The following is a 26,421-nucleotide window of genomic DNA, read 5'->3' as shown; positions in this document are numbered from 1 at the left end:
CGGGACCGACCGCGGACTCGGGACCGAGGAAGGACTCCGCCGCTGCGGGGACGCGGAGAAGAGGCCGGGCAGCCCAGCCGGGAGGCGCCCCCTTCGCGCGCAGAGGCCGGCGGCGCCGGAGCGGGAACACAGCGGCGGCCAGGGCCGGCACGTCGCCCGCAGCCCCCAGAAGCGCGCCGCCCCCTCGGCCTGCCCGAGCTCGGCCAACGCCGGGCACCGATCCGGCCCCCAGCCCCGAAGGGTGGCGCACGGCGCGGCGCCTTCGGAGGGCGCGATCCGCTGCCAGGCGCGCAGCCCGCCGGAGCCTGCGCTCTCTCCCCGATCGGCTCGTCGGGTCTCCCCGTCGGAAGACTCGCCCGCGGCGCCCCGCTCACCTTCACCTGCACCTGCCCAGCGCCGGAGCCCCCACCGCCAGCGGCGCGCTGAAGGAGCCGGGCCCCCGGGAACGCGCCAGCCGCCGCCTCCGCCGCCTCCAGCTCCGCGGCTCCCTCCCCGCACCGAAGGCACCCCGCTCCCCCCCCCGCCCCCTTATAAAGCGCCCCGCCCCGCCCCCTCGCCTCTGATGGCCACCGATGGGAGCCAATCGGCGCGCCCCGGCGCCTAGCAACACTCCGTCGGTTGGCTGCCGCCGGCCGCAGCCCCTTTCTGCCAGAGGCCAACCAGAGGCGGCGGGGGCCGGTTGGGGGCCTCCCCTTGGGGGAGGAGGGAGCCGGGGGCGCCGCGGCCAGCTGGAGGGCCGGGCGGCCAATGGGAGGCGCGGAGGAGCCGCCAGCATGGGCGCGGGGAGGGAGGATAACAAAGGCCCGGCGGCGCGCCTTAAAGCGCCCGAGGAGGCGCGCGGCGCAGGCAGCCTCGGATGCTGCCGCCGTCCCGTCCAGCTGCCCGGCTCGGGGCTCCTCGGTTGGGTCCCCCCTGGCGTTGCCCGCGGTTCTCGGCTGCAGATGCGGGCCAGCAATGGGAAGCCTCGTGTTGGGTCACCATCCAGCCCGGTCCGCTGCAGCGTCAGAGGAGCCCACGGGCCAACCCCGAAGGGCACTGCCCTGGCCGGCAGGCAGGCAGCATCGGTACAGGCGAGAAAGGCACTAAAGCTGCAGGCTTCTGCACACTCACGGGGTTGTAAAGAAGACCCACGGAACTCCGTGAGACTTGCTTCCCAGCAATGTAGAGATTTGTTTATGTCATTTAGAGCCCGCCTTTCTCACTGAGACTCAAGGCGGATTACACAGTGTGAGATCGGGATAGTCCGTTTCAAGGACATTTCCATAAACAATGCCAGAGGGTAGATAAACACAAGTTTTCAAATACACAGCATTTGCAAGAATCCAATGCAGAGTTGAAGAAATGCAGTTCTAGGACTGACGTTAGGCGACATGAAGCACAGGTAGTACATAAGGCAACACAGTCTATGTTCCTTAACTCATTAGCGAAGCATCAGAGAGCCCCTCCCTACAATCCAAAAACCTTTTTGAATAATTCGGTTTTGCGTCGTTTAGTGGGGGCTTTTGTGACCTCCTCAGGCAGGCCATTCCACAGGGTAGGGGCCACCAGAGAGAAAGCCCCGTGTACCGGCTGCTGTTGATTTCGTCCATGTGCACCCTGGCACCTGCAGGAAAACCTGTTCAGATGAGCAAAGTTGCCCCGGAGGAACATAGGGAGGGAGGCAGTCCCGTAGGTATGCTGGACCAAGGTCGTGAAGAGCTTTGTATGTAATAACCAATACCTTGAACTGAGCATGGTAACTAATAGGTGGCCAATGATGATACACACTTACTTAGGAGCAAACCTTGACCTAGATAGCCCAGGTGAGCCTGATCTGGTCAGATCTCAGAAGCTAAGCAGGGTCAACCTTGGTTAGTAAGTGGATGGGAGACCTCTAATGAAGACCAGGGCTGCAGACAGAGGCAGGCAATGGCAAACCACCTGTTCGTCTCCTGCCATGAAAACCCCACCAGCTATGACTTGACAGCACTCTCCACCACCACTACCTACTGGCAAGCACTCACAAGCTCAGGGTGCCTGCCAAGATCATACCCTTTGACTAACAAACTAAATGACTTATCCTTTTTAAATGGCCATATTGTTTAAAAAAGGGAATTCCTTGATTACAGCAATAGGATTTAGCATTTACACTGCACAGTAAAAAGTCTGTGTATTTTCACCTATCGTCCTCTAAGGCTTTGAAACTGCCTCCCCTGGGAGACTCGCTGCCACCAAATCTGTTGACTTTTAGCTATTGGGCTAAGGGCCAAGCTAGAGGTGCCGAGTTGCACTTGAATGGCAAGTGAACAGACTCACGTGTATTCCTCCCTGTTCACTTGCACTCCACTTGCTATGTGATTGAGTGGAGTGCAAGTGAGCAGGGAGGAATACACGTGAGTCTGTTCACTTGCCATTCAAGTGTAATTCGTCACTTCTAGCTTGGCCCTGAGTTTCGCAGGGCCATTGGGGAAGAGGTTGCTTGTTCCTCAGGCTTCGTGTCTTTTGCTGACTTGATGCTCTGCCCACTCAGCCTCACTGTGCCTATCACATGCAGCTCTCTCACGCAGGTGGTTCACACATGCAGGAGAACAAGGTGGTGTCAGGTCCAGTGTATATCTAAACTGTACTGACTCCATTTTCTAATGCTTCTAGTGTTTGAGTATTCTCTTCCCAGGTGCACCAGTTCCCAGGCAGCATTCCCACCGGAGGAGACTGTTTTGTCTAACACCGTTCCACCAAGCATTGGCCTTGAAGGAGAGCAGCTTCCCAGGACTGAGAGATGTTGTTTTGAGAACTGTGGGGGGAGGCTGATCCAGATGGGTATTGTTACTCTGTATCTTATGCTTGCTCTTCATTGGTAACAATGATCATGTACCATCCTGATTCTCCTATTCAGGACAGTGGACTATAATGGACCTTTTCTGCAGTAAAGTTTCCTTTTCCAAACAATGGACTTGTGTTTGCTTCTAAAGGGAACCCTGTAGTGAGTGCCTTATTTAGCCACAGTCTGACATTTTGTTACCAATCATGTCTGAGTCGGGCCCAGCGGAATCCAAGGTTGTCCCGGACAGGGATCCTTTGTTTGATCCGTATGCGTCTCCCGACAATCAACCTGAGCAACCCGTGCAAGCCCAAGACTCCCAGGAGCTGGGAGCAGCCGGGAACGGAACCGGAGCCTCCACTTCCACCCCGCCTCTCATCGACCTCAGTACTCGGGCCGAGACCGAAGCCAACCTCGGGGCAAGGCCGAAAGCGACTGCTCTCCCTTTGATTTCGGTACCCACCCCGTCGGAGTGGGGAGCCAGACCCCGAGAAACCAGAGAGCGTCGGGCAGGTGGACTTCATCCACTAGTTTCGATGGAAGGGCGCCGAAGCCTAGGGACCGTCCCGGAGCTAGACAGCAGCCAACCATGGCGATATTGGAACAGGACGTCCGAACAGGCGGAGGGGGACACGTCTCGCCGCGGCGCCCTGAGTTGGGATTACTCCGAACTTGTTTCGTGGAAAGAGCCAACGGAGGTCCCTGAACAAAGTTGGGAGCAGATACAAGGTCGCACCTATGCGGTGGATACCAGCATCTCGGCCGTGACGGGTATGGCCAAGGGAATCCTAGCTGCGAGATCGAGAGTCGTCCAAGGGGACCCTCCTCCTTGGGGCCCCTTGTCCCCGGTGAGTGCAACGAATGAAGCTTCCATAAGCGAGCAACCGGGGGCAAGTCGAATGCAACAACTAGAAGCTAAACTGATGGATATGGAAGAAAGTTTGGCCCATGCCATCCATTTAATTTCGGCAATGGGAGCAGGGGAAAGACTGTCCGCTGAAGAGATGGCGGTACAGATAGCTACCCTTCAAAGTGTTATCTCCTACCCGATGGAGAATGTCCAGCAGCGGCCGTTACCTACCGGCGAAGGGGACACCCATCCGGGCGAGACGGGAGAGCAACCCAAGGAACTTCCAGCACAGCAGGAAATTCCACCGAGCAAGGGAGACCCGGTTGAGCCACCCGGAGAGACCCCCACCGAACTTCCTAACCAGGCAGGAGATGTGCCGCCAGACGGGACTCCCGCTGAGAGGCCTACGGAAGGGGAAGAAAAGCCCAGTGATACACCGGTGAGACCCCCTCTTACTTCTTCTATAACGGTCCGGCCGGACCAAGAGGGAGCACACGCGGCTCCCTCTGAGGAGGGAGCCCCTCGTCAACCGCGAGACATTGTCCCCGCCGGGCAACCTACGGGGGACGGTCTAACAGCGCCAAGAGGCCAGCCGCTGCTTCCCAGATTAACAACACCCGGAGGGGCAAGCCCGCGCGGCCTTCCACCGGTTCAACCCTCGCCGCTGCGGCCTCTCTCACCTCGACCGCAGCTCATATTATTGCAGCAGCCCCAGGACCAGCCCGTTTTACCACCCCCGAACCAACCGGGACGGCCTGCACCACTACGACACCTTCAACCCCCTCCTCAGCGGCCGATTTCCACTCTCCCACACCAACCTCCTCCACCTCGACAGCTGCCACTAACGCCTCCCGTGTTACCGGCCAGACCGAGACTGCCGCCTCCTGCTCGCCTGCCACTACAGCCTCCGGCCCAACCAAGACCAACCCCGACACAGCAACCACGGCAACCTCCGCCCGCACAACCAGCCCAACCCCAGCCGGCACCGCAAGTTCAACCGCCACCCGTACAGCAGGCACCGTTGCCCCGACCGAGACTCCAGTTACCTCCTCCTGTTCCTCAGGCGCAACTAAGACTGCCGATGGACTTTTACCCAGCGCCTGCTCCGAGACAGGAACTCCCGATGGGTTGGGTGAAGCTGGAAGCCACCTTCGATGGGGATCCATCCAAATTGGGATTTTTCCTAGTCCAAGTGGTACAGTTTTTCAACCGGTGGGGGCACCTCTTCGGCAGTGAGGCCAGTCAAATCGAACATCTTGGATCTCGTTTACAGGGCAAAGCAGCAGACTGGTATGTAGGACTATACAATGTTGGGGCCCCAGAACTCGATACTCTTCAGGGGTTAGTGGATGCTATCCGAGCGCAGTATGAAGACCCCTTAGAAGAAACCCGGGCCCGAACAGAGTTGCAAGCCATCAAACAAGGCAGCATGTCAGCAAGAGACTATGTCACAAAATTCCGGCAATTAGCAGCCAAGTGCCCTAGGTGTGAGGAGTCCACCAAAATTATTCTGTTCAAACAAGGCCTTAACCCGAGACTTTTGGACAGAGCCCTCATGCAAGACAATCCCCCCACGTTGTTAGGGTGGATCCAACTTGTTTGCGAAGTAGAAAATCGCATGTTGGAAGTCCGTTTGGTTGAACAACAACAACAAACGGGACAAAGAAGGCCATTGACCTTACAAAGGGGAACACGGGGAGCTAGCTACGCCACCCGTGGAGCGAGAGATGCTAGATGGCAACAAGGGCTGTGTTTGCAATGCGGACAAGCTGGTCACTTTGCAGCACAATGCCCTTACCGGCCTGTGCAAAGACCTCCGCTCCAATTACGGCGTCCAACCCTTGCTCCGTTTCCTACGCTCCAACGCCCGACTCCAGCACCCCGAGCAAATAGAGGCCGCGGCGCTTCCCAAAGGCCAGCCTCGGAGAGAGGGCTGGAAGCGGAAGAAGTCATGGAATACGATCCCGCTTCCCCAACCGCAGAAGCTAATCCAGAAAGTCCCCAGTCGGGAAACGAAATGGATCTGTCGTGAAAGGACCCAAACGACAGATCCGTCCTAAGCCCGTCCCTGCACGGAACCGGCCGCCTGGGTCCATCTTATTCATGCCAGTGACTCTAATCAACCCAGAGAGGAAGATGCATATTCGGGTGCAAGCTCTTATTGACTCGGGCTGCTCAAGAGACATCATTGCCCCTGCTCTAGTCAATGGACTAGTCCTACCTACTCGGGATCTACAAAACCCAGTAATCTTTGAGCAAATGGATGGTACCAACATGAATCCTGTAACAACTGAAACCATCCCAGTGATCACAGGCATGGAACAACATTGGGAGAAGAGGTCCTTTGTCATCAGCTCGACTGCCAAGTACCCGTTAATTTTAGGCAGCAAATGGCTGTGTGATCACAATCCCTACATAGACTGGGCACAAGGATGTATTACCTTCAGTCATACCAACTGCAAAAATCACCGTTGGAATCAAAACTGGGGCGAAGATCCGACTCATAAAGAAAAGGCCCTTCTCACCCAAGAAGAAGTCAACCAAATACCCGAACCGTACTGGCCTTTTCTAAATGCTTTCTCTGAAGAGGAAGCAGATACTCTACCCCCGCACCGACGAACGGACTGTGCGGTAGAAATTTTACCCGGAGCCTCACTGCCCAAAGGACGACTTTATCCCATGAGTCTCCATGAACGCGAAGAGCTCCGGAAATTCATCGACACCAACCTCCAACGAGGGTTCATCCGCCCAGCCGCTAGCCCCCACGCCGCGCCAGTCCTCTTCGTGAAAAAGAAGGATGGGGGACTTCGACTGTGCACAGATTTCCGAGGCTTGAATGCAGTGTCCACCAACAACGCCTATCCTATACCGCTCATCCGAGACCTTCTCAACGTCGTGGCCCAAGGTAAGATCTTTACGAAATTAGATCTAAAAGATGCTTACTTCCACGTTCGTATCAAGGCAGGGGATGAGTGGAAAACCGCTTTCAATACGCCCCTCGGACAATATGAATACTTAGTTATGCCTTTTGGTTTGACGGGAGCCCCGTCCGTATTCATGTCCATGATAAACGAAGTTCTACACGAATTTCTGTACAAAGGGGTGGTAGTGTACCTTGATGATGTGTTAATTTACTCAGACACCGAGGAAGAACATGTTCAAACGGTACAAAAAGTTTTAGCCACCCTGATGAAGAATAAGCTGCCCATCAAACTGTCCAAATGTGAATTCCATAAAACCGAACTCACTTACCTCGGATATTGTATCTCCCAAGAAGGCCTGAAAATGGATCCAGCCAAAATACAGGCGATCCAGGACTGGCAGAAACCCACCACCCGTAAAGAACTGCAATCCTTCCTGGGTTTTGCCAACTTCTATAGAGACTTCATAGCAAATTTCGCCCAAATCACGCTCCCTTTAACAGACTTGCTGAAAACCAAAGATAAAGGGGACCAAGCTAAAAAACCCTCTGCCAAACTGCAATGGACCCCCGATTGCCAAACGGCCTTCGATTGTCTAAAAAAGCAATTTGTAACGGAACCCATCCTCTCCCACCCAAACGAACATTCCCCTTTCATAGTACAGGTTGACGCCAGCGATACGGCGATAGGGGGGGTTTTACTGCAGAAGGGGGAGGATGGCAGGCTGCGGCCGTGTGCTTTCTTGTCTAGAAAATTTTCGGAGGCGGAAAGGAATTGGAATGTGTGGGAGAAGGAGGCCTTTGCCGTAAAAGCGGCCCTTACTAACTGGAGACATTGGCTGGAGGGGGCGCGATACCCTTTCGAGGTCTGGACGGATCATAAAAATCTGGAGGCCCTCCGAAGCCCACGCAGACTGAATGCCAAGCAATTGCGATGGGCGGAATTCTTTTCCAAATTCAACTTCACTCTAAATTATCTCCCAGGCAAAACTAACTTTTTGGCAGACGCCCTATCGCGCATGCCCCAACATAAGAGCAAACGGGAGGAGACTGTCGACACTGTCTTCTCGCCTACGCAACTTGGGGGCGTGGTGACTACTCGCAGCCGTGCCAAGCAGCCCCTCCCGGCCAACCAAGAGTGGAAATCGAAACTTAAAACTGAGGTGGAGAAGGAGGGGGATAAGGCTCCGCGAAGCAAACTAACCCAAGCCCCACAAGGGGATTGGCTAGCCGGGAGCAAATTTTATGTCCCAGACAGCCTCAGACTGGAAGTTTTGCAGCGCTGTCATGACGCTCCCACTGCTGGACATTATGGGTATCTGAAAACTTTGCACCTAATCCAAAGACAATTCTGGTGGCCGGGCATGCGCAAAGACATTTCCCAATACGTTAGTTCCTGTCCTATTTGCCTCAGCGCCAAAACCAGAAAAGGGAAGCCTCCGGGTCTCCTGCAACCATTGGAAACGCCAAACAGACCCTGGGAAATAATATCTATGGACTTTATCACTGATCTACCTATCTCAAAAGGACATAATTGCATTTTAGTGGTGGTAGATCTGTTCTCCAAACAAGCTCATTTTATCCCCTGTACTGCTATACCCTCCGCTCGAAGACTAGCAGATTTGTTTCTAAAACACATCGTAAAATTACATTCTTTTCCGTCCAAGGTGATTTCGGATCGCGGCGGACAGTTCGTTGCCAACTTCTGGCGGGAGCTTTTGAAAATGTTGAATATTGAACAAGGCATCAGTTCAAGCCACCACCCACAAACCGACGGGCAATCCGAAAAAACAAACCAAATTTTAGAACAGTTTCTTCGTTGCTACATTAATTTTCAACAAGATAATTGGGTGGACCTTCTCCCTCTGGCCGAGTTCTCTTATAACAACAGTGTACACGCTTCAACGGGGGAGGCCCCCTTCAAAATTGTCTACGGGACTCACTTCAATCCCTTCCCGTTGGATGCCCCCCCTCTCCATTCCTCTAAATCGCCAGATGTATCTTCGTGGTGGAGGGAGGCGGCGCAGCAATGGGATCTTATTAAGAAGCACCTTGACAAAGCCAAACTGGATTACAAAAAATACGCAGACCGCCATCGTGCGGCCGAATGGGAATTACAACCCGGAGATCATGTGTATATTTCCACAAAAAATCTAAGACTTGCTCAGACCAGCCGCAAACTCGCTCTGAAATTCCTAGGACCTTTTCCTGTGCGCAAGATAATAAATAAAGTGACTGTTGCTGTAACTCTGCCCAAGAACCTGCGCCATGTGCATGATACGTTCCATGTCAGTCTTCTAAAAAGAGCTCCCACCGACAACAAATGGCACGTCAGAGCTCCACCCATTCCAACGTTGATTGACGACCAAACACACTATGAAGTACAACAAATCTTGGACTCTAAACTTAAACGAAATCAGCTTTTTTACCTCATTAGGTGGAAGGACTTTGATTCTGGTTACGATGAATGGGTGAACTCTGCACATGTTCATGCTCCTAGATTAACCAAAGCTTTTCATACTCGCTATCCATATAAGCCAGGGGGGGATTTGTTTTAAGGGGGGCAGAATGTCAGGTCCAGTGTATATCTAAACTGTACTGACTCCATTTTCTAATGCTTCTAGTGTTTGAGTATTCTCTTCCCAGGTGCACCAGTTCCCAGGCAGCATTCCCACCGGAGGAGACTGTTTTGTCTAACACCGTTCCACCAAGCATTGGCCTTGAAGGAGAGCAGCTTCCCAGGACTGAGAGATGTTGTTTTGAGAACTGTGGGGGGAGGCTGATCCAGATGGGTATTGTTACTCTGTATCTTATGCTTGCTCTTCATTGGTAACAATGATCATGTACCATCCTGATTCTCCTATTCAGGACAGTGGACTATAATGGACCTTTTCTGCAGTAAAGTTTCCTTTTCCAAACAATGGACTTGTGTTTGCTTCTAAAGGGAACCCTGTAGTGAGTGCCTTATTTAGCCACAGTCTGACAGGTGGTTGGATGGACAGCAGGCACTTAGGGCCAAGCTACAAGTGACGAGTTACACTTGAATGGCAAGTGAACAGACTCACATGTATTCCTCTCTGTTCACTTGCGCTCCACTTCTAGCTTGGCCCTAAGACACACACGCCCTGTGTAAGCTACTGAAGAATGTCGCTTTTTTTGTGTGTCCAGTTGTCGTCGTGATGAAATAGGTTCTGTCAACATGACAAAACTCTGCTGGTTCTACATGGGATTCACATACCCACTATGAACAGTGACCCCTTTGCAAATTACCTCTAACTTTCTTAAGAAAAACAATACACGACTATTTCCCTCATACTGGCTGCATGCTGGAAATGGAGAACAGGTCTCGCACAGTGAAGTTTCAACCCTAGTCAGGAGGACAGAATAGCAGAGGTCATCTTCCACAGATGAAACCCTTTTATGTGATATAAGACTTTTCTTGAATTTTGTGCAATCCTAGATAGGAGGGCTGTATTGTAGGGAGGGGATCTCTGATGCTACACTAATGAGTTAGAAACAATAGACTTTACCATTATGTTGTATTTGATTCCTGTCTTTGTGAACTTGTATCTATTTACTCTATGGCATTGTTTATGCACCCTGACCTGGGTAGCCTGAGCCTGAGCTCGTCAGATCTCAGAAGCTAAGCAGGCTCAGCCTTGGTTAGTAATTGGATGGGAGACCTCCAGGAAAGACCAGGGTTTCAAAGGCAGGCAATGGCAAGCCGCCTCTGTTAGTCTCTTGTGCTGAAAAGCCCACCAGGGGTCACCATAAGTCAACTCTGACTTGAGGGCACTCTCCACCATCACCACTATTGTTTGTGGAAATGTTCCTGATATTGACTGTACCAATCTCACACTGTGTAATCTGCCTTGAGTCTCAGTGAGAAGGGAAGACTATAAATGACATAAATAAATAAATAACTCTTTGATGCAAGTGATTTTGAAAGGCATAGCTGCAAAACAAGCAAACAGAGGGCTCATTACTAAGACAGCAAGGAAGTAAAAAAGAGCGAACCATTTCATAGAATCATAGGGTTGGAAGGTACCTCTGGAGTCATCTAGTCCAACCCCCTGCACAATGGAGGAAATTCACAACTACCTCCCCCCCACACACACACATGCCCAGTGACCCCTGATCCATGCCCAGAAGATGACAGAACGAACGCTGTCAGGATCTCTAACCAAACTGGCCTGGAGAAAATTGCTTTCTGACCCCAAAGTGGCGATTGGCATTGTAAGAATGGCCATGGGAACTAAGCACTGATGTAACCCTTCCTGCCCTCTGGCACCTCACAGCTTTTGAAATATTTGTACCCTTAGATACCATTTACTTATAAGCTAGACTTGCACGCTCCATTTAGAAGGCATAAATGTTTTCATTTTTACTTCCTCATCAAAGACCACAATGAAAAGACACTACAATGTTTTAAAAGATCTAAGCACGTGCTAGCATTGTTGTGAAACTAATTCTCCAAGTCAAAGATCATTGCCCGTCAACCATCACCTATTTGGGTGGGCACAAATCCTCAGTACGCACTAGCCATCTGTATACAACCTTGTGTTTTCTATAGGACTAGGAAGGAAGAGTAGTTTTAGATATATTTAGAGATGAGAATTCCAGGATGTGTGATTGTGTCAATAGGAGAATGAGGACAAAGTACTTCCTTCCTCTCACCTACTTACAAAGTACTTACTTCCTCACATAATTAACATGGAATTCACTACCAGAGCAATGGCAAATAGTTTTTGAAAGGATGACACACACACGAAGAACTGGGCCTGTCATTAGCCAGGGACCTGTCCAATAGAAACTCCATCTTCAGAGGCAGTGTACCTGAGTACCGAATGCTTGGGGCTTCCCAGAAGCAACATGGAAGCTGCTCAGCCAGATGGCTGGTCTGAGGCAGCCAGGGAGTTATGTATGTGAAGTACCCAGGAATTTTTTTCTCGGAAAAAGGTGGTGGAACTCTCAAAGTTTCTGGGAAAAGAAGTGGTGGAACTCTCAAGAGGGAAATGAGGGGAACTGATCTCTGTCTGGAGATCAGGGAGGGGTGGGGCCACCAGACATGGGAGTATTTTCAAGAGGTGCCAGAAAAAACAGCCTTGGAAGTAGCCATGTCCTCAACCAGCCAGTCAGGATGGGGCCTTGGAAGCCACCCCTCCCGTGAGCCATAGCTGCAAGTCTGCACCACCACCAAGTTTTCCACCCTGGTGCTATCAAGCATTTTAGCTACCAGTATCATAACACAGTCTAAGCCACCGTACAGGATGTGGTAATGCTCCTGAATTTGACATCTCTACTAAATTTGTAAACAAACAGAAAAGAACCTTCCCCAATGTGAAATTGAGATCATTATATGCACCAAAGAACAGTCACGTGTGCCAGTGTGTTAATGATGATGATAATGATAATCAGGGCTTTTTTTCAGCTGGAACGCGGTGGAATGGAGTTCCGGCACCTCTTGAAAATGGTCACATGGCTGGTGGCCCCGCCCCCTGATCTCCAGACAGAGGGAAGTTTAGATTGCCCTCCACGCCAATCTAAACGCCCCTCTGTCTGGAGATCAGGGGGTGAGGTCACCGGCCATGTGACCATTTTCACCAAGGGTGATTTAAACTTTAAAAAACTCCCCTTGTTCCAGCTGACCCAAAGTACTGTCATTGTGCGGTCCTGAGTTCCACCACTGAGTTCCACCACCTCTTTTCCCAGAAAAAAAGCCTTAATGATGATGATAATGCTAATGACTGCACTTATATACCATTCTTCTAGACAGATTAGTGCCCCACACAGAGGAGTAAACAAGTCATTTTTATCATTATCCCCACAATACAGCTAAGGAACTGAGGTTGAGAGGAGTGGCTGACCCAAGGTCACCTTCTGAGGACATGGCAGTAGTGGGATTCGAACCAAGAGAGTGCTGATTTGTAGCCAAACCTCTTAACCACTGTGCTACTGCAGCTCTCTCTCTCTACTCCATTGGTTGTTCAAGAGTCAACAGATTGCTCACCCAGACCATCAGCAAGTCAGTGCCCCAGCCAGTTTGACTGCTCTGAAATAATCACACAACTCTTCATTAACACTGACATAATATTCCATCTCCGTAATAGTCATCAAAATGACTGGCGAGTATCTGGCTTCATAGTTTATATTAACCCAGCACTTATATTATGCCTTCCCCATAGATCGTCTTCACAATCCTCACAGCAACCTTGCATTGTAGGCCTCTATTATCCCATTCCCATGATCAAAATTGCTCATTGTTATGACCAATGGATGGTGTCTGTTGTAGGGTTGCCAGCTCCAGGTTGGGAAGTTCCTGGAGATTTGGGAGGTGAAGCCTGGAGAAGGCAGAGTTTCAGGAAGGGACAGACCTCAGCAGGGTAGAATGCCATAGAGCGCACCCTCCAAAGCAGCCATTTTCTCCAGGGGAACTGACCTCTACGGCCTGGAGACCAGTTGTAATTCCAGGCGATCTCCAGCCACCACCAGGAGGCTGGCAACCCTGTGTGTGTGCAGGGGGGTTCTTCTGTGTTGAAAGCCCCCTGGTGGATTGTAAAGCATCTGCACCCACTGCACTAGGAATGTACAGAGGTAACCTTTTTTCGTTTTCTACTTTAGCATACCAGACTAGTACCCAGAAACAGCCTGCTCCAGGACAAACCTAAAGGAACTAACAACAGAACACCACTGGATGTCACCTATAGCTCCCAGCTCAAACCCATCCAACGTATCATCAGTGAGCTACAACCCATCCTGGAAAATGATACCTCTCTCTCACAAGCCCTGGGTGGAAGACCTCTCCTTGCCTACAGACAGCCCCCCAACCTTAAACGACTTCTCACTCACAACCATGAATCGGCCAGCAGAGTCACCAGCACAGGTACCAGGCCCTGCAACAGACCCAGATGCCAGCTCTGCCCTTATATCTACCCAGGAAATACAATTACAGGACCCAATGGCATCAACTACACTGTCTCTGGCTCTTACAGCTGCTCATCCTCCAATGTGATATATGCCCTCATGTGCCACCAATGTCCATCTGCTCTGTACATTGGACAAACCAGCCAACCTCTATGCAAAAGAATAAATGGACACAAATCTGACATTAGAAATGGAAACGTCCAGAAACCAGTGGGAGAACACTTCAATCTACCAGGACATTCCATCAAAGACTTAAAGGTCGCTGTAGTTCAACAGAAACCTTTCAAAAACAAAATCCAATGGGAAGCTGCTGAATTGGAATTCATATGCAAATTTGACTCTGTCAAGCTGGGACTGAATAGGGACTATGAATGGTTATCTCATTATCAAAAGTAACTGATTTCCTCTACAGAAGCAAACAGATCTCTATAACAGAAGGAGCTGTTTGCATCTCCAGATCAGAAGGAACTGTTTGCATCTACTCCGCCCTCCCCTCTCCACCTATATATCTGACCAGTTTCTTCTTGCCCTCCATGCATCTGACAAAGAGAACTGTGATTCTCGAAAGCTTATGCTACAATACAGTTGGTTAGTCTTACTGGACTCTTTTTGATTTTGCTACTACAGACTAACTCGGCTAACTCCTCTGGATCTACTTTAGCATGTCATTGTTGTGGTGAGAGTTCCCATTTTGTTTCTGCCTTTGAAGGCTATTTACACAACTGAAGCAAAAACAGGCCTCTGTTTTAATGGTAATATTTCTGGGGGCGGGGGGGGGGATGCTGGCATTCCAAATGTGTGGCTTCGTGTTTGCTTTTGGTGCAAATGAAAAGATTATATTATCAACAGCAACATTTTTTCCTGTTGTGGTTGGAGCGCTAATTGAAAGGGTCATGTCTGGGTAAAAGGGTATTTTGCTTCTGTTCTAAAATACTGTGATGTTTCACTTGTGTGTTCTGGTCATTGGACTGGAAATGAAATAAGCTGAACTGCTTGTATGGTGGGAGGGGTAGTTTATTGCCACATCATCTTGAAAAGGGAGAACCCATGTCCGAAGTAGGAATTTCTAAATCACATCAGTACAGCCACAAAATCTGGTAGCTTCACTTCTGTATCTCATTGCATCCCCAGCATAGAGGGCTATATCACCTAAAGGATAGGGGGCAGATTTTCTCCTTAGAGCCAAGCTACGGGTGATGCCTGACACAGGTTGGACACTTGTCAGCTTCCCTCAAGTTTTGATGGGAAATGTAGGCATCCTGGTCTTGCAGCTGTAATGGAGAGCCAAGCTGTAATGTTATGCCAATATAGATTAAAATCATATGCCAATAATCAATACTGAACAATACTAGGCCTAGCTTCTGTACTCTCTAGATGAACTTTTAAACTTTGCATGAACTTTCAGTGTATTTTTTCTGTGTAAGGTAATTCAACAGGTGTGCTTTCATCCTTTGACAATTAATTAAAATAGTGGACTCTACCGAGATTGATGTTCTTCTATCAGAGATTCAACCAATGGTGATCGCCCAACTTAACTTTTTCTTGACACTTGTCAGAGATTTATAGTATTCTCTTGCAGATCAGACTATGACATAATTTTTTAACTAATTGGAAGGCTGTACTATGAAATTATGAATATTCAGTGAAGTGTCAAACCAATCAATATTTGTTTGTGCTATCATGTGAATAGACCCTAAATATTTGCATATGATTAGGTATATAATTGCAAACACAGAAAGAATAAGCAGGGTACTGATGGAAGAGATCTCTTGGGAGAATCTAGGTGAGAACTTATTCTACCTATGTATTTCATAGAAACTTTGAGCAATGTTAAACTTAGGATTTATTGAGAAAAGTTAGTGAACTTATTTCTTATTGCCTTTCTATGTTCTGTTGTTATAGGATTCATATTAATAGCCATTTATATTTTGATTACTTGCTTCATTAAAAAACTAGGGTATATTTTCAATAAAGTGAAATAAACTCTAGATTGGTGTCTGTGTGTTTGATAAGGAGTTGCAAAGCAATATTGAACCCTATATAAATAAATGTACTGATAAACAGCTGGTTCAAAGAACTTATCTGTTTGACAGGTCTAAAGACTAACTGCTTTCGGCTTCCCCAGATAGAGATCCATCTTTCTCCTGGCAAGTTGAAGCTTGGTTTTAGACACGGGCAACCGTCTCGTTACAGTAAAAACAGGACGCCTACATTTTCCATCAAAACTTGAGGTAAGCTGACAAGTGTCCAACCTGTGTAAGGCATCACTTGTAGCTTGGCTCTTAGTGTCTCTCAGTTTCGGTGTCCACCTAGCATATTTCTGTCACAAAAGCAGTACAGATCAAGATGGGTAGCTATTTTAGTCTGTCTGTAGCAGTAGAAAAGAGCAAGAGTCCAGTAGCACCTATAAGACTGACAAAATTTGTCAGTCTGAAGAAGTGAGCTGTGACTCACGAAAGCTCATACCTTTCCACAAATTTTGTCAGTCTTATAGGTGCTACTGGATTCTTGTTCTTTTTTACAAAAGCAGCACAGTTTATCAAGGCAGAAGCCAACTGGAATATATTTCATATCAAATTGCAACGAGAGCCCAACAACTCCAACATTAAAATGATAAAATACAGCTAACCTGTAGAATGCAAACGAAGTCAGCTCACGATAACCAATAAAGTCCAAAATTCAGAATGTCATGCAAATCAGCATCAATTGAAATGCTTCACTATTGTTGGATTGCTGACATCAAATCAATTCTTTTTTTAAAAAACCTAAATCTTTAAGACACATTGTTAACACACAGTATATGCCATGAACGGATCCACCCTTTGTGGGGAGGGAGAAGAAGACCGATTATAAATGGTTTTAGAAATAACTTCTGCAGGAATTCTGCTACACCCTCCTCCAAAACAATGGATTTACCACTGGACATTGAATAAGCCATATTGTAGCCTACTTCCTCCTGCTGTTGCCAGATCCATTAAGTAGCAACTAGAGATGGGCACGGACTGGGAAAATGGCAGTTGGTTGCGGTTTATGGTTCATCACGAACCACAAAGTGGCATGAAATTCCCCAGTTCACAAACTGATTCGTTTGGTTTGTGACTATGTCATTTCCAGGGCAGCAGAAGGTCTACAGAAAGCCCATCCCACCATTGCCTAGGGAACTGATTGATCGGCTCCAGGCTGTCTGCAGTGACGAACCAAAAAACGAACCAGCCTAAAAATCATAGTGATTCATTGGGGTTCATCAGAAATGCCCTCCGACGAACCACTGGTCTGCAAACCAAAAAACGAACTTTGGTTTATATTTCGGTTTGTGCCCATCTCTAATAGCTACCCTTCTCACAGTAGCCCATGCCCCTGTTATTTTACGCAACCGTTAAACTCTATCAACCTAGCCTCATGTTCAGATGCAATAATGAGCTGAAGGTGTTTTCAACATTCCCATACTAATGCTATTAATACTACCAAAACCAGGGTAACAACCGGGCAATATTGTTAATGGTTTTAAGCAACAACAGAGCAATATTGTTAAACATTTTATGCATCCATTGTTTGCCTGGAAATGTTGTGTCTGGGAGTATAACCTTTGCATACGCTTCCTCTTTTTGCATGCTTCTTTTTTACTGAAGTGTATCAAAGTGCACGAGGAAAACAACTGTGCATCCCCCAAGGGCATGCAATAGAAAGGGTTCTTGCCAATCTACCTCAACCTCAGGCTAAAGCCACATTAGCAAAGAAGAGAATTCACCCTGCTTTGGGGTACGGGAGAGCACCCTGCAGAATTCAGCATTAGAATCAGGCTTCTCTGTCTGGTGTGGGACAAGATACAGTCATGCATGACCTTATCTTCACAATCTTGCATGGAAGAAAGGAGAATTGGCTATAATGTCCCAAGCTCCTTGGAGCCCTCTGTGCGAGAAAGGCAGACTAAAAATGTTCCAAATACATATTGAAGGAAAGAGGCAGATAGATTGATCAGGTTGTGGGTACAATACATAACCATTTCAAAAGTTATCCTTGCTACAAGCCTGTAAGGCTTGCAGATGGGGGTGGGGGGGCTTGACAGTAGTTTACTTAAGTCCCCTCATTAAATTCATTGTGGAGATTTGGACTGGGGACTTCTCTTATCCAATCTGGTGGACCACAAGAAGGGGATGTTTTAGTGACCTCTATTAGAAATCCAGCCCATGGATTAGGCATGGAGTTGACTCTAGGATCAGCTAATTCCCTGCAACAGGAAGATTCTGGCTGGGAATCATCATCATCATCATCGCACTTATATACCGCTCTTCTAGACAGATTAGTGCCTCACCTGAGCAGTGAACAAGTTAGTGTTATTATTATTCCCACAATACAGCTGGGGAGCTGGGGCTGAGAGGAGTGGCTTACCCAAGGCCACCTTCTGAGGTGGTGGCAGTAGTGGGATTCGAACTAGTAGAGTGCTGATTTGTAGCCAAAACACTTAAACACTGTGCTACAGTAGCTCAGCTTTCATACTGACATGCTTGCAGTCTTCGTTCTGACCAGCACCAGCTATAGTGACAGTGGGAAAAGGTGTTCTGCCAGGCCTAACACCTGTGTTTAAAACATGCCTTTTACACCTTGTGCGTGTGGGTGAGAGTGAACCTGGCCTGCTCAGGCACCAGTCTGAGTTCTACCCCCAAGGAGCAGCCACAGCATAAGGCAGTGAATGGGAGCGGCAGAGCTTCCAGGCCTCACAGCCATGAATGTGTGAGAGTAATGGTCTCAGGGAAGCCATTCTCCTCCACCCACCTACCTTCTTGCAATGAGGATAAGAACACAATAGCCAGAGTTCACCACCATCACGTGCATGCAAAATACAATATAAAGGCTAAGGAGCAACTAGATCAAATCAACCAGATCAAGTCCCTGGGATCTTACAAAATCCTCATGAAGGTGTGGAGAGAGGGGGATTTCTTAGTTGATCACTGCTGCAAGATCCCTCGCAGGCCCCATTAGACATCATGCAGTGTGACTGCTCTAACACTATGCAAAGGAAATAAGAAAACTCTGGCTGGGGGAAGTACAGGGCACATGGGGCTGACCACAGCACAGCAGGATAAGAAGAGCCCTGCAGGATCAGACCAGCGGTCCAGCATTCTGTGGCCAACCGGGGGCCATGGGGGGAGGGGGGACTAAAAACAGGGCATGGAAGCAGAGGCCTTTTACACCTTGTGCTTGTGGGTGAGAGTGAACCTGGCCTGCTCAGGCACCAGTCTGAGTTCTACCCCCAAGGGTAGAACTTTTTTTTTTGAAAAATTTTTTTTATTGGGTTAGGATCATATATTTACACATCACAGTCAATTTTCCCATTTCCCAATTTCTAACCCCCTCCCTTTCCCCCCCTTTTTTGTTGACTTCCAACAGTTTTCCAACCCTTTGTCCCTTTTCCCTTACTCTTTATATATTCCTCTATCTAATCAAATATATATTCTCCTTTTATTCTAAGCAATACTTCTTTAACTATTTTTAATGCTCTGTACCCATAATGGATAAACAATTTATCCCATAATTCCGTTTTCAAATATTTCTGTATAACGTAAACTATGTAAACTATATAAGCCATACAATCATATAAATCAACCAACTTAGCTTATACTCTATATATTATTCATTCTATCTTCTTCTTTCTGTTTTAGTTATATTTGTTTACATTGATATTTCTATTCCCTTCAATCATAGATCTATATATGATATCAATCAATTTGACTCATATATACCTTCATATAAACATATTCAGTTTGGTACATTATACAAAATCAGAAAGAAAATATTATTAGTTAGTCAATCCTTATAGTTAACCCTTATGATTAGTTATTTTCTATCAATATTCTATTTATTATTCTATATATATCAATCTAATAACATAACTGCTTAGAGATTCATTTTTACCTCTTCTCCCCCCCGGTAAAGTCACCCCCCTCTGCATTTTATTATACTTCAATAGTTCTCAAACTGCCACAGTTCTCCTCCCACCTCCCATTTCTTCTCCAAATATTGTTTCAGCTTCTCCCAGTCTGTGTTAAACTGTCCTGGGTCCAGATTTCTCAGTTTTCTTGTCATTTTGTCCATTTCTGCCATATACAGCAATTTGTAAATCCAATCTTCAATAGTTGGCACTTCTTGTACTTTCCATTTTTGCGCGTACAAAAGTCTAGCTGCAGCCGTCATATAAAATATCAACGTCCTATGATGGGCTGGAATTCCCTCCATTCCCAGGTTTAGTAGCAGGAGTTCTGGGTTCTTATTTACTTGAAATTGTAAAATCTCACTCATTTCTCTTATTATTTCCCCCCAGTACTGCCTAGCTACCTCACACGTCCACCACATATGATAGAGGGAGCCCTCGTGCTTCCTGCATTTCCAGCATTTATTAGAAGTATTCAAATTCCCTAGCGCAATCTTCTTTGGTGTCATGTACCAACGATAAATCATTTTGTAAATGTTCTCTTTAATGCTGGTGCATGTCGTTATCTTCATTGTAGTCTTCCACAAGTATTCCCATGCCTCCATTGTTATTTCTTTGTTGAAGTTTATGGCCCATTTCACCATTTGTACTTTAACTATTTCATCCTCAGCATACCATTTCAACAGTATTTGGTATACCTTGGATATTCTTTTCTTGTCCTCTTTAAGAAGGGTCTGCTCTAGTTCCGAATTCTCTGTTCGTATACCTCCCTTTACAGAGTCCGAGTTATATAAATCTCTAATCTGTCTGTACTGGAACCAATCGTAATAAGGTGATAGTTCCTCCTGAGTCTTTATTCTGAGTTTAGATGCTTCAATTCTAGTTATTTCTTTGTAAGTTAAACATTGTTGCTCATTATCAACAGCTCTCGGGTCTATCACCTCATATGGAACTACCCACAAAGGAGTTCCTTCTTGTAAATAGATTCTGTACTTCTTCCAGATTGTATATAAACTTCTCCGTATATAATGGTGCAGGAACATCGAGTTCGCCTTTACTTTATCATGCCATAGGTATGCGTGCCATCCAAATATTTTTTTATATCCCTCTAGAGCTAGTAGTTTCTTATTCTTTAACGTCATCCACTCTTTCAACCACACTAGGCAAATTGCGTCATGGTAAAGTCTTAGATTGGGCAGTTGCATTCCGCCTCTTTCTTTTGCATCTTGTAAAACTTTCATTTTCACTCGAGGCTTCTTGCCTGCCCATACAAAGTCTGATATTTTCCTCTGCCATTTTTCGAATTGCTTAGAGTCTCTGATGATTGGTATTGTCTGTAGCAAAAACATTACTCTTGGTAACACATTCATCTTCACTGCTGCAATCCTTCCCAACCATGACAAATTCAGTCTATTCCATTTGATCAGATCTCTCTCTATCTGAGTCCATAGTTTTTCATAGTTGTTTTTAAATAAGTCTATGTTCTTTGCAGTCAGTTCAATTCCCAAATATTTCACCTTATTTGTTACTTCACATTCCGTTATTTCCATTAGCGATTGTTGTTTTTGCTCCCCAAGGGTAGAACTTCTGTTGCTTCCTAGCACTGAGTTTCAGTGGTTTAGTTCCTCTAGACATGGAATTCTAGAGGAATTCACCATGGCTGGTAGCCATTGAGGGACTACTCCTCCATGAATCTCTGTAATCCCCCTTTAAAGCCATCCATGTTCCTGGCAATCACTACAGCCACTGGCAGTAAATGCCACATTTAATTATTTGTTGAGTAAAGAAGTATTTCCTTTTGTCTGCTCCGAACCTATTTTCCAGAAATTCCATTGGATGCCCCCCCCCCACCTGAGTCCTGGTAACATGGATAAGGATAGTGCGCTGTGCAGACTTCGGGGGGGTCTGGATGGCATGGGCAGTGTACATACAAGTGTACCAGTTACGGAGGTTGGGGAGGCGCACTCCCCCTTTTCTGTCAGACTACACACAGGAATTCAATAGCCACCCCCACATTTCTGGCTAACTTATTGGCTTTCCTCAAAGTACAGTTGTTAAGAGGGGCATGCTAACTAGGGGTGTGCGCTTTGGGCTTCCAATTCGGGTTTTTAACCCGAATCAGGCCTGATTCGGGTAGACTTGGTATTCCCAAATTTGGGTAAACCTGAAGCGGGAAACCCGAATCTTTTTCGGGTTCACACCCTAGTGCTAACTTCTCCAACTCCAATATTGCATAGATGCTTTTAATATCCCAAGACTCTCAACCAGGTTCACATCTTACACACGTTGTCAAAGGCCATTGTTCTCTTGCTGCATCCTGTATTCATTCATTTAGTAATAGTTTGACGTTAAAGACGCACACCCGAGTGGAGAGAAGTCCCAAGGGCAGCACTGTCCAAGGCCAAACTAGACGTGACAGTGGCCTCATGGTTGCCACAAGGATGCCGTCACCATTTTAAAGTGATTTTAAAATGCTGCAAGGGCCCGATTCTGATCTGGTCTGCAGTGTGGCAGGCTGAGGGGCTCCCACACTTTATCAAGTGGCAAAGCAAGCAGGCCCCCCTTGCCTGCTGCTTCAGCACTTGAAAATGCACAGGGAGGGGGGACAAGAGCACTACTTTTAAAAATCATTTTTAAACGGTGACAGTGTCCTCATGACAGCCACGAGGACCTGTGCCGATTCCCTTTGGAGGACAGTTCTCTTGAGACTTCAAGCATCTTTGTAATACTTGCTTTGTTTAGAAATGCACAAGTAGAGCCCAGGCAGAGGCAAGCAGGCACTCTTGTGGGTGGGGACACCGGATCCCCAGAAGAAAGATCGTGCCCTCCACGGTTCTTCAGCCAACTTACAGAGCCTGTCTGCTTCTCTGCCTCTTGTTAACTCAAATTGCTACTTCTGCATACTCACTTGCTCTTTCTGTCCCCTTCTGGGGAACCGTTGCCCAAAATGGGGACCACTGAAGAAAGGCCCGCTGTAATCAAGGAATGTTAATTTCCTTGGGTCGCAGGCATGGGCTCCAGTCCCTCCCAAACCCATTCACTTTGATCAAACAGCAATCTCACAACAATTGACTAAAAGAAATGTTTCTTTGTTCTGCAATAGGTTATCCCAAATTCAAAATATATCTTCCACAGCAACCTGTGAAATGGCAAGCTAAGCCCTGCACAGCATGCTGTAGCATTTATGTGTGGTGAAGAGTGCCTGCAAGTCATAGCTGACTTATGGTGACCCCTGGCAGGGTTTTCATGGTAAGTGTCATGCTCAGGGCTGGACACGACATGGCTCACTGGTACTGCAGATGGTCCCAAGGTTATTTTCCAGGAAGTCAGTAGCCAAGGAGCCGGCAAACGAGAGTCCAGAAGTCAGGCCAAGTGTCAGAGCCAATACATCAGGCAGGAGCAGAAGGGAAGTCAGAAGGTAGGCCGAGGTCAGAGTCTGATCAATTGAGAAGCAGAGCAGGGCACAAGGCAAGGGCAGGTCAGGAGCTTCCAGGAGCAGAGCTCTGGTCACAGCGAGTGGTGAGCTGAGTTGCTATCACACTTGGCTTCTTCAGCTTCAGCTGTGCCTGCAAACCAGCACTTTTTCTCCTCTCCCACAGAGCTGCCTTTGCTTTATTTTTCCTCTTCTCAGCTGGCCCAGGGCGCTCAGGTTTCTCTTTTGCTCTGGGGGAGTCTTTGTCTCCAACAGCCTCTGCAGAGATTTCTGGCTGCTCCTCGTCTCCAACAGCCTCTGCAGAGGCTTCTGGCTGCTCCTGCTGAGTTTCCTTCGGAGCAGCAGCTGTCATGGCTCGCTCTGTCTCCAGAGTAGATCCTGCTGGCTCTTCCATGGCTGGCTCTGGCTCTAGAGTAGCCCCTGCTGGCTCTTCCTGCTCGTCCTCTGAGGAGGACTCTGGGGCAAGAGGTAAGGTGGCCAGTCGAGGCTGAGGCTGACTCATGACAGTAAGAGACTAACAGAGGTGGTGTGCCATTGCCTGCCTCGGCAATCCAGATTTTCGTTGGAGGTCTCCCATCCAATTACTGACCAAGGCTGACCCTGCTTAGCTTCTTGAGACCCAGGAGAATGAGGGGAACCTTGCAATCAACGGCCTGCAACAGCCTCCTCGGGCAGAAGACCACTAGGAAATTTCCCTGCAAGTAGAATGGCCAGTCTGCCCCTGGCCTTTCCACATTGCCTTACTCTTTCCACTGAAATCTTCTTGCAGCCTGTGATCATCCCCCAAGTCTGCAACAAACAACCCTCACACCGACCCTCTTGTCCTCTGGATCAGGGCTTTTTTTCTGGGAAAAGAGGGGGTGGAACTCAGTGGGTTGCCAGCACAGGGGGCAACTCTTAGCGGGAGGTGGTGCGTGCATGCTCCCAGGACCAATGGTGCCACTTTGGGTCAGCTGGAACAAGAAGGAGTTTTTAAAAGTTTAAATTGCCCTCTGTGAAAATGATCACATGGCTGGTGGCCCCACCCTAGGGTTTCCAGCCTCCAGGTAGTGGCTGGAGATCTCCCGGAATTACAACTGGTCTCCAGGCCACAGAGATCAGTTCCCCTGGAGAAAATGGCTATTTGGGGGGTGGACTGTATGGAATTATGCCATGCCGAGGTCCTTTCCCTCCCCCAAACCCCACTTTCTCCAGGTTTCTCCAGGTTTTACCCCCTGGATCTCCAGGAATTTCCCAACTTGGAGCTGGCAACCCTACCCCACCCCCTCTGTCTGGAGATCAGGGGGTGGGGCCACCGGCCATGTGACCATTTTCAAGAGATTCTGGAACTCCGTTCCACCGCGTTCCTGCTGGAAAAAAAGCCCTGCTCTGGATTAACACCAAGATTGTTGGGAGGGGGAAAAGTCTCCTCTGGGTTACTGTTGGGCTTTGGGTTTATACCACTGCTCTCTCTCTCTCCTTCTAGAAATTGATAGAAGCCAAGAAAAATCCATGAGGAACATGCAGTCACGTCAATGCCCTCGCACTGGAGACCTTCAGAAGTGTTGGCACACAGCTACAGGGCTCTTCGAGCTCAGAGCTTGGAGGAGCATCTCCCCTTTCAAACAAAACCACTACACTGCATTGCAGAGCCTGCATCATTTGCAGACAGCCGAGAGATACCCTGTCTTCTTGAATTCTAATGCACAGGGCCAGGGAGGGAGCCAGACAGATGGTGGTGAGGTGTTTGTGCTTGTGAAAGCAACAAATGAGGTTACTCTGACACCTGGTGGCAAGAGACTCTATTGCAGTTAAAGACTCTACACACACATTACCTGGACACACACAGACACACACACAAAAGGAGTAGGGGTCTGGTTACACGTTCAACCATCCTTCTGTCTGCCTTATCCTTTATAACCATCCGGCTTCCTGCTTTTAAGAACTGAATAGTGAGTGATCAAATAACCAACTTGCATTTTTCTGCAACGGAATGTTTAATGCAACGGGGTAGCTGTGCCAGTCTGTTACAGCAAAATAAAACAAACGTCCAGGGGCACCTTAAAGACTAATGCTGAAAGGAAAAGGGGGGACAGCATATGAAAAACTATTCGCACGAGTCGGTCCTCACCTGTGATTCCGGACATATTGCTTTTCTGTACACTTGCAAAAAGAAAAAAGAAAAATATGAGTAGATGATTAACTTGAGACTTTTCAGCCGTCCATACACTTTTTAGATTGTGATTTGGACTTTGATTGTAATTTATCTACTGTATTTATTGTATTTATATTACCTGCAAGCACCTTACCACTATTGCACTTTATTAGATATGTAAATACTTTTATAAATGTCTTGTGTATTTTTCTCCACTCGGTTGGTGGTTATCCACTCTCTGTTTTTGTCTTGACTTTACATGAGGGGTGCTTCTCCTTTCTGTCTGAATCTCCCTGTGGGGGCTGTCTTTCCTGTGTGGCTGGCAGGCTCCTGCTCCCCCCCCCCGATTGGTCAGCTGTGGAACTCTGTGTCCTGAGGTAAAAATCAGGTAAAGGAAACTGCAGACAGTTGAAGAAAGATGGTCAGAGCTGTATCTTAGGTTGCTAGCACCTGGGGCAATCCAAGTCTGGCAGTGCCCCTGTCCCCACACCACGCACGCTCCCAGGAGTGTGTGATGATGTCACTTCTGTGACATCAGCATGCACCGCGCCCCCGGGAGTGTGTCCACCATTCTGGCTGCTGTGGAACTCCCAGCCCTGCCGCACAGCTGCCTGCACTGCTGCTCGAGGGCCGGGACCATGTGGCAAGCTGGCTGCCCAGTCAGTGGAGCAGGCACCCAGTGTGGCACAGGTGGCCTCCTAGCCCTCCTGCATAGCTGCTTGCACTGCTGCCGGAAAGCCAGGAGCACTTGCTGCTGCCGGAGAGCCGGGAGCGCATGATCCCAGCCAGCAGCCACTCCGGCACCTTCTGTTTGGTGGCACTCGCGGCAAGCAACCCCGCTACCCCACCCTAGATCTGGCCTTGAAGACAGTACAAGCTTCCTGAATAAGGAATACCCGTAAGTATTATAACTGGATTTAAAGTAGTTAAATACCATAGCGAAGCATGGGTATCAAGCTAGTCTTCCATAAAAAGAATGGCGCTTTAAAAAAGATGAATTTTTAAAAATCTGTATGTTATCTTGATATTGCTGCATTTGATGCTAACGTGTGGAACAAATGGGTTACTCTTTTGATATATTTGGCTCCAGTCAATTTCCTTGTCAATCAGAGGAAACAACGGGGAGAATAGCCTCCCAGCTCTTGTCGGCCTCTTTATGAGAGGTTGGTGTAACTCCTCTGTTCTCTCCACCTATCTTACAGGGCCATAAAAGAGACAGGAACCATGTGGGATTAAACCATGTGGGACTAAACCCTCTTTTCCCATGGTTGCTGTGATGGTCCTTGTCAAAAAAAACCCCACTAAACACAACAGCAGCGCAATACAAAATATCACAGGACTGTGAGCATAAGCAGGGCGCTGCTGATACCTACTGTCCAAACACCCAGTTTGGCTTGTTAGTGAGTGTGTCAGGGCTTTTTTTCAGGGGGA

At 48.0% G+C, this 26,421-nt stretch overlaps 1 protein-coding gene across 1 annotated transcript in view; it reads right to left on the bottom strand.

Annotated features, from left to right (window-relative positions):
* The window catches only part of YPEL2 (yippee like 2), a 104,564-nt gene that overhangs the window by 65,352 nt on the left and 12,791 nt on the right, over nucleotides 1–26,421 (bottom strand). The window contains exon 2 of the mRNA XM_055001862.1: nucleotides 381–935. Within this exon, the coding sequence (XP_054857837.1) occupies nucleotides 381–935 (555 nt within the window). The remainder of the gene's footprint in view (nucleotides 1–380; nucleotides 936–26,421) is intronic.

The sequence above is a fragment of the Eublepharis macularius genome, chromosome 17 (assembly GCF_028583425.1).
Source record: "Eublepharis macularius isolate TG4126 chromosome 17, MPM_Emac_v1.0, whole genome shotgun sequence".
Classification (NCBI taxonomy): domain Eukaryota; kingdom Metazoa; phylum Chordata; class Lepidosauria; order Squamata; family Eublepharidae; genus Eublepharis; species Eublepharis macularius.
Note: the sequence above shows the minus strand (reverse complement) of the source record. Positions and strands in the feature narration are given on the sequence as shown.